This window comes from Homarus americanus, unplaced genomic scaffold (genome assembly GCF_018991925.1).
Source record: "Homarus americanus isolate GMGI-L3 unplaced genomic scaffold, GMGI_Hamer_2.0 scaffold367, whole genome shotgun sequence".
Taxonomy (NCBI): domain Eukaryota; kingdom Metazoa; phylum Arthropoda; class Malacostraca; order Decapoda; family Nephropidae; genus Homarus; species Homarus americanus.
The window spans coordinates 14060739-14069989 of record NW_024743709.1 but is presented as its reverse complement, the minus strand read 5'-3'; the positions used below and the strand labels follow the sequence as shown (position 1 = coordinate 14069989).

At 42.9% G+C, this 9251-nt stretch overlaps 1 protein-coding gene across 1 annotated transcript; it reads left to right on the top strand.

Annotated features, from left to right (window-relative positions):
• The first annotated feature begins 6756 nt into the window (after positions 1-6756).
• LOC121877282 lies at positions 6757-7146 on the top strand. Its single transcript, XM_042382959.1, has one exon. The coding sequence runs from the start codon at positions 6757-6759 to the stop codon at positions 7144-7146; it is 390 nt and encodes a 129-aa protein (XP_042238893.1).
• Positions 7147-9251: the final 2105 nt, after the last annotated feature.

Genomic DNA, 9251 nt, shown 5'->3' with positions numbered 1-9251 from the left:
TCCCTCCACCTCGACCACAGAGTGCGAGGGGCCACCTGGTCGCACGAGGCAAGCGAGGTCATCCGACACCTGCAAGCAGAAACACTCGTCAAGAACAACCAAGACACACGAGACAATGGTTACGTTGTTCCTCCACCATGGAGCCCTCCACCAGCCACATTCAAAATCACCGACCTAGGCGATAGTAAAGCCAACCTCCAGAAGGAGGACCTGAAAAAAATAACTCTCCAAGCCATAGCCACCGAGACACCGGCTGATGCAGCATCATACTTCACAGACGGCTCGGTGGACCCAAAACATCATAGATCCGGAGCGGCCTTCTACACCCAAGGTCAGACCCTCCGATGGAGACTTTCCAATGACTGCTCCACCCTACAAACAGAGCTGGTAGCAATCTCAAAGGCCCTACAACACACTGCAACACAACACAACAAGTCCATCATAATTCACACGGACTCGAGATCGGCCATGCAGGCACTGCAACACAGTCAACCAAGAGACAACGTCCACATCATTACCTCGATCCTCGCACAGCTACAGGAACTCCAAAGCCAAAACCGCCCAGTCGTCTTACACTGGATTCCCAGTCATGTAGGGATCGGAGGAAACGACGTGGCAGACGAAGCAGCCAAGGCAGCTACACGTTCTAGTAGCGTACACATCCAAGTTCCAGCAAGCGTGCAACAGATCAAGAATCACCTCAGAAAGACTAGCAAGCTCCACATCAAAAAGAGCTTCCTTCACGCATTCAACGCTGGTTCCCAATCAGCCAAATGGTACCTGGCGGCTACAAAAGGGGAACCACCTTTCGCTGACAAGAAAACTCCAAGACAAACCCAAGTCAGCCTTCATCGACTACGACTAGGGTACAAGTGCTCCTGGCAGATGATCGGAAATGACGTCATGGAATGCACCTACTGTCAGGAGCCAGCAGCCAACCCACTTGAACACTATCTCCTCGACTGCGAGGTCACACAAAGCCTCCGAAACAGAACTCAAATCTCCCAAGAAACACACACAACACCAGCGGCCACTCTAACCCGAAAGGCCCATACAGACCACATTCACCACCTACTCCGGGTCATCACACGATACCCACCACCCAGATAGCTTAGAAAGCATCCTCTCCCAGCAAGTGCGGACCCCAGTTCGGGGGGCGCGCCACTCCGAAACTGACCACGTCCAAGAGTGGGGGTTGGTGGTAAGCGTCCACTGATCGGGGGTCCGCTCACACTTGCAACCTGCAGTATCCCTCCAATCTGCAGGTGGGACCACCTCCAATCCCAATCCGGTCTGGCTGCTCCTGGAGCTCCAGCCGGAACCACCAAACGGGCCGCCTATAGGCAAAGGCCCGTGTCGGACTACGGTCCGACAATCTCAACAACAACAACAACATTACTCCTGCAGGCAACTTTACATGAGGCTTAATGGTTGGGTGTAAACAGAGGTCAATTAACCAAGCACAGTTTCCTTTATTATTATGTTTTTATAAGAAAGATGATTCAGTGATAAGCATATTCAACCTCCTTTGTCATTGTCAGGTGTCACCAGGGAAAAAATGAGATATTAAGTTAAACCAATTTACTTCCTTACTTCATTTCGTTTCAAGGAGCCATTAAGCCAGTTAGCAACAGTGATTAACCACTGGGCTACACAACAACAGGCAACGACACTAATTACAAGAAGTTTATTAATCATCTTGCCACACACACACACACACACACCCCTTGACTGAAGTACTAAGTATGGATGACGTAGACACTAAATGGACAAATAACATCCACACAACCACGGAAGCTCACCACTACCTCTTCCCTGAGAAGTCCATCAGATTTCACACAGCTGACTTGCCTTGGATTACACCTCGGATCAAAAGACTTAAGCAGCAGAGAAACAACGCCTTTCATCTCGATGACAGCAACCGTTACAAGGCCCTTCGCAACCAAATCATCCGTGAAATACGCGCTGCAAAGAAGTCTTACTACCCAATCAAGTTGCAACAACTGAAGAACACCAACATCAGCCTGTAGTATGGTAAACTTAAAGAACTCTGTAGACTAAACAATGAGATACACCCCTTCCCTTTCCTTTGCCATCTCAGAAATGATGACGCAGCTGAGAAATCTATCAACCATTTCGCAACTGTTGTCTAATGGTAGATCCTGCTGCCATATGGCATCACAAAAATCGTGACAAGTCCCAGGGTCTCAATTGTTTTTCTTACCATTGACAACACAACATATATATACTGTATATTGTTTCTCAATCATGATCTTTCTTTTTTTTTCATTTTTGAATGTCTTTATTATTATTATTATTATTACAGTTTCGCCCCCCCAGACCCAGATGTGGGTCAGTGACCTATGCCTAGGTGGGTTATTCCAGTAAAAAAAAAAAAAAAAGCTCCCCTGACATTACAAAGAGTCTCCCTGCCTACCTCCCAGTCCCCTCTCCCACAGACTTAAGGCCCGTCCACACAATCGAGCAGTGCCCGCGGGCACGCGCTAAATGCCCATTATCGGGCAAAATTGGCGGGCAAACAAGCGGAGTGCCCATGCCTGTCGTTGAGCGAAATCATGGTCGGCCTGCCTGGTGGTTTGCTGCCTGATATGGAGAGACGATTTTCCAAATGTGATACGTATATGTTCCCGGCTCGGTCCAGATGTCCAGTGTATAACCAAATGAGCTTATGCAATGTACATTATTGGCGTGACAATAAACGGGAGATTGTTTAAGTATTATGTAATGAGGACATTCGTGTGTGTTCTTCGTTCCTACCGCTCTCCTCACTCTAGTCCCATATCTTCCTGCATATCATAATTCTAACATTATTCAATGAATTTTTATGTACTACAAATCTCACCTGCAAGTAATCTTCCTTGAGTACTTCATACATGGCTTGACAAGTTGCAGGTATTATGGGAGACAAACTTTGTTTCGATATCCTCGTTCTATACTGAAGTGACGTGTAGGTGCACCCAGTTGAAAGATATATGAGCGTTGCCTCCAGACGAGCCTCTGCAGATATACTCTCCCTCATATTGGTATCCTGTTTTTTTATATATGGTTCCACTTTCGCTAGAAGTCTGTAAAAGGTGTTGGGGTCCATTCTCATTTAATTGGTGAAGTCTTGCTCATGTCCATCTTGCAGTTCACGTAAAATCGTGGCATGACTTCCCAATACTTTTCTTCGACCTAACCACTCTTTGCACCATTCCCTTTTCTACATTTGGTTCTTTTTGCACATAGCAGCAATTATTATAGTACACAACGCTATGCTCTTCGCTTTAACTGTCCGGCGATTATTCCTGCGACACACCATGGTGATCGTACCGCACCCTCCACTGCCGACCACCTACTAGCTACCGGCGCCCGATTATGACTGCCGCCAACCAACCCCGTGTGTACAACAACACACAGGCTTTGCCCGGCAAAATGGCAAAGCCCACCGGGCACTGCTCGATCGTGTGGACGTGGCTTTAGTAGAACAATTTGAAGTAGCAAGACGTTTGGACAAACTGAAGTTAAAGCGTTCTACCACCTCCATTGTCATACCAATGAAACTCTATAAGGTGTTCTCCCCAGCACTAGCTAAACCCCTCTGCACCATCATCAATGCTTACCTCAGTCAAGTAAAATGCCCAGTTGACTTAAAGACCTCATACGTGTCATCAGTACTCAAGTCAACCAGCCCACAATCCTTAAATGAGTTACTACTCATTGCCATTTTAAACGCCTTGGTTAAGGACGTTCAGGTGACTGGCAAGTTGAAGGGAATGATTGAAACCAGCCTTTTGACGCATTCAGTATTTATTGATGTGGTCAAAACCTGCATGGTGATTCATCTGATACATAATTAGTTAGTCTCACACAATTTTATCTTAATTACAATTTATTAAACATACTTACATAACACAAAGTTCATACCTCTATTAATCTTAGCTTCGCTTTATTCTGCATTGTCTTATTACTCCAGGTTAGGCAGAAACTATTAGACGTAATTAGTCAACAATATTTCAGTACCAAGGGGTATGTCATCGCTTATGCTGTACTTACAAGTGCGGGTCAATGCAGATCAGTATGGTGTTCCAAGAGACAACAGTACTGCGTAAATTGTCTCAGCACAAATTCTTGGACAGGATTATGAGTCGGTGTTTACCAGTGCGTGCAGAGGGCTGCTCCTTACAGCATCACTCGAGAGGGAGATCTCCTGGAGTCTAGGCGGTCATGCCACCCTTTAAACAATACATTTAGCAGAAGCAGGAACTCTTGTCCGTAAACGCCGCCCACCCCCCAATCTTTGTTCGGGTATGGCAGCAAAACGCCAGCACTCACATGCCAGCACTCACATGCCAGTATTCACTCGCCAGTGCTGACGCCAGTAGGGGTTAACACTCCCGGCGGTGCGAGCACTGACGCCGGCGGTAAACACCGCCCCCCCGCCACATCTGGCGACGTCACAGGCATTAGCGTAGCTAGGGGGGGGGCGGCGGCGGTCCGCCCCGGGCGGCACGGCACTTTTGGGTCTGCTCATCACCCATATCTGCAGCTACTGGAGACGTTAATCCATCCCTTTGTATCGGCGGCAAGTTAATCCTTGTCGTGTCTGACCTAACACCTGACCCACATCTGTCTCCTACTATTCAGAACGAGTTTATAGAAATTTTGGGAGAAAACGTAAGAAGCAAAGTCATCAAGCAAGTAAAAGAAGCAAAGTACTTTTCCATGATATTCGACAGCACTCCTGATATTTCACATAAGGATCAAACGAGCCAAGTTTTACGCTATGTTATGATCGATGGAGATAAGGTGAAGGTTGTGGCATCATTTGTCGATTTCATTGAAACAAAAGGTAAAACCGCCGAGAATATTTCAATGATGATTTTGGAAAAATTAGAGAAAGACGGAATTGATATTCAAAATTGTAGAGGGCAAGCATATGATAATGCTGCGGTGATGGCTGGTGTTCATACTGGTGTTCAGAAACGTATCAAGGAAATTAATAAAAAAGCAGAATTTGTCGCTTGTACAAATCACTCGCTGAATTTGGCGGGTGTTCATGCAGCTTCTGTTGCTGTGAATTCTGTTACCTTTTTTGGATGTGTGGAGCGTTTGTTTGTATTTTTTCTTCATCAACCCATCGCTGGGATGTTCTAACTTCAGTCACTGGTCAAAGTGTCAAGCGCATAATAGAAACTCGGTGGAGTGCGAGGGGAGAAGCTGTAAGTGTTGTAAAGAAACATTTCTCAAAAATCTTAAGTGCCCTAGAAAAGTTAACTGGTGAAGAAGAAAATACAGCTACCAGGGCAGATGCTGGTGTTCTACTTGGTGCGTTGCAATCATTTTCCTTTTTGTGCTTTCTTGGCCTGTGGGGACCCGTCCTTCTAGAAATTAACGACACACAGACTTACCTCCAAACCAAGGGCTTGAACATACAACAATGTGATATAAAACTCAGGGCATTAGAAACATTTCTAGTTGAAAACAGGGACAAGCTAGTGAGTAATGGAGTAAACTATGCCAAAGAAATTTTCAATGATCTGGGGATAGTCATGGAGCGTCAGCGTCGACCCAAAAAGAAGAAACAAATGTTTGGTGAAGGATCACGAGATGCTGAATTGCCATACGACATTGAATTGAGGAGAGAAATGTTTTCTTCGCTGGACAGAGTGATCCAAGAAATAACTTTGAGATTTCAACAGCTTCATGAACTTGCTGAGAAATATGCCTTCCTTACCCCATTGAATCTTTTGGATGATAAATATGAGTGTCAAATAGATCACGATCACGACGACATTGATAAAGAGGAGTTCCTCGTTGAGAGAAAAAGACTTCAGCATTTTGTTGCTGTTGCTGCTATAACTATTAAAGACAGAATACAGACGTGGAAAGAAGGCCCCCTTGAACTTTTGCAGTTTATTCAAAAGTATAACCTTAGGAACTCGGTTCCAAATATAGTAATAATGCTGAGGATTTTCCTCACAATTGCTGTTAGTGTTGCTACCTGTGAGAGGAGTTTTTCGAAACTAAAACTGATCAAGAATTACTTAAGATCTACTATGAGCACCTTGCGGTTGAGAAATCTTGCCATACTGTCTATAGAGCGACAATTGACAGATGAAATAGTTTTTGACAATGTCATTGAAGAATTTGCCAAAAAAAAAACAAGAAAAGTTACTTTGTAGAAAGTTGTAGTTTTCATTTCAGAAATAAAGATGGTCCTAATTTTTTACACTTTTTTTACTTTTTTCCCTATCCTATATGTCGTTTTTGCTTTTTGTTTAACTGTTACTTATAAAGTTTAAGTATGTTTGGGGTGTATTTAAAGCATACTATATTTGAGTATGTGAAAGTACAGTAATATTATAATGGTACACAAACTATTTAATATATATATATATATATATATATATATATATATATATATATATATATATATATATATATATATATATATATATATATATATATATATGAGTGAGTCACTGTGCAATATGTATTTTTGTGGGGGCACGGGGGGGGGGCGGGGGGGGGCGGCAAACTCAAGGGCCGCCCCGGGCGGCACACACTCTAGCTACGCCACTGGTCACAGGTCGCGTTGGAGGGGGGGCGTGGTCGCAGGCTGAGAGATCTAATGTTTGTTCGGGCAAGGCAGCGTACGTCAGCACTGACACCAGCATAATAAGCCAGTGGCGATAACAGCCATCAACGTAATACCCAGCTTAATCAGCGAAAGTTTCGTTTTTGATTGGGCCTATGCAGATATTGCAGGGGCAACAGATCCTAAGTAATTTGGCAATACGAATACGAAATACGAAAACTTCCTCCGCCATTCACTTTCATGCCAACTTTCTCGTCTACATATACCGTCATATGGAAAAAAGAAAGACGTCTTTGGCTGTCGCCTTCATTGACTTCACCAATGCATTCGACCTAGGCAACCACAATTTAATCCTTAACAAAGCTATCGACGTCGGGTTTCGGAAAAGTCTTATACCATGGCTTACAGACTTTCTTAGTGACCGATGCCAAGCCGTACGCTTCCGAGGGGCTGTCTCCACCATTCAGTCACTCGCCTGTGGTGTCCCTCAAGGTACCGAGATGGAACTGCTATGTTTCCCCATGCTCATCAATGTAGCTCTGTGAAAAACTCCTGCTTGTTGGAAATGTGTCGACGACTCCAACATTGGGATCAGTGTGAACAGCTCGATTCCTGACTACACCGCCCTCCAGAATATATTGAACAGTCTCCAGAATTGGGCCATCAACAACCAAGACCTTGTCCCATCTCCCTCCATTACTTTGGGCCCCAACACACTCCAGGTTGTGGACTCCAATTTCCTTGGCGTCTCTATAGATACACTAAAGTGGAAAATACATGTCAGTGCAATTGTCTAATCCTCCAGTTTTCGTTTCCACCTCTTCTGCTGTCTCAAGTCCCTCGGAGTCCTCAGTGCTTACTCAACATTCATACTTCCTAAGCTCACCTATGCTTCCCCTGCCTGGTCTTCCTTTCCTAAATACCACACAACGGAAACCACTAGAAACAGTATAGAAGAGGGCGTGCAAAATTATTCTCTCTACTTCCTACTCCACATATCAAGGAACGCTCAACACACTCATTCGGCTCTCTCTGAGCATCACTATGACCTCATTTACAAATTTGCAGAGAAGCTTCTGCACCACATGATACTGAAAGCTCTGTCCTCTTGTTTCACCATGTTGTATTGCTTCCCTCATCATATTAATGTGTATCAACTCCACTGTAAAATATGTATATACTTATAATACAAATGTAATAAATAAATAAATAAATAAATTAATTAATTAACAACGAAGTGATAATCGTGGTAACAATCGGATATTTTCTTACTAACACCATGTTACGTGTATTATTCCAGATGATACTAAATGTTACATACCATTTTCTTTTAGATAAATGTACATTATACCCGTATATCAGGTGCCATTAAGAGAGCTCAAGACTCTCAATTGGCTCAGCCATGTCAATATTGTTATTATCGACTCTGTATCTATATTTTTCTGGCTAAATAAACTACAACAGCTCCTGCTTCCACCCAACATCCCTCGTACGAGAATTGCTGTTTGACACCACAACTGCATCCAGCCCATGCGAGCATGTATTCATCGCTATAAGAAGAGCCTAATCCCAGCTATTTTTAAAATTTTCAACACCTCATAGTCAACCATTGTGTTCACTCCCTACCAATCTTACGTCTGCAATGTTACTATGTTGAAATGCCCTGTTGTATGACGTTTTCTCCACCTAGTTATTATGTATCATATTTGTTTAATTTATTTTACTTGTATATTATTTGTCAATTTAATGACCCATTCCCCAATTATGTAACTATATATCTTCAACCTTTTGGTGCTCATGTATTTTTCAATAAACTGTTTAGTCTTGTTGTTGTTGTTGTTGTTTCCAGTTACTTGTGGAATCACTAATTAGAGGTGAACTGGAAACAACATTCATAAATATTTATGGCTTAATTTTTCGAACCCAAATGGCCCTTTCTCCATTTATTAAGAAAATAAACTATTGCACGATAACTGGGATATCACCGAAATTAACACTATGAGTTGTGGGCGTTAATAATGGACGAATTTGGGTAATACTATCTTCTTAGAGCACATGTATCAGTGGCTCAGAGACTGGAGTTGAACTGGCGATAGTTAGCTATTTAATTGATGACTCTGCAGTAAATGTGTGAGAGCACAGTAGGAATACACTGTCACATGTCCAGTTGATAACTTCTCACGGCTCATAGGAATGTTACCGTGGGTGATGTAATTATATAAACCTAATGTATGTAACTCACATTTATATAAGTATCACCGTCTGTTAGACAGGGGCTAATACATTGCTCGGCCACCACCCTCTGAGTTCTACGAGGAATAAACTAACTACGTAATATAACATAATACCTATGGATGCCGATCCATGTCATGAAAGATAAAATGTGCTGTAGATGAAGTGAGAAATCTACAACCAATTGATAAAAGTCTGAATTCCGAGCTTTAAACGCCTTACATTTCAGGGCTATAACATTTACAATTGCAACTTTCGGAGAGACATGTCTGGAATATGAAAACATACATAAAATTGATAAAATGAGACTGAAAGTTGTTACAACAAAAATAGGGCTCACAAAAACCCAGAGAAAAAAATATCTTCAAATGAAGGGGGTTTGATTTACATTGAAATAAGTAATTAATGTTAAATTGTC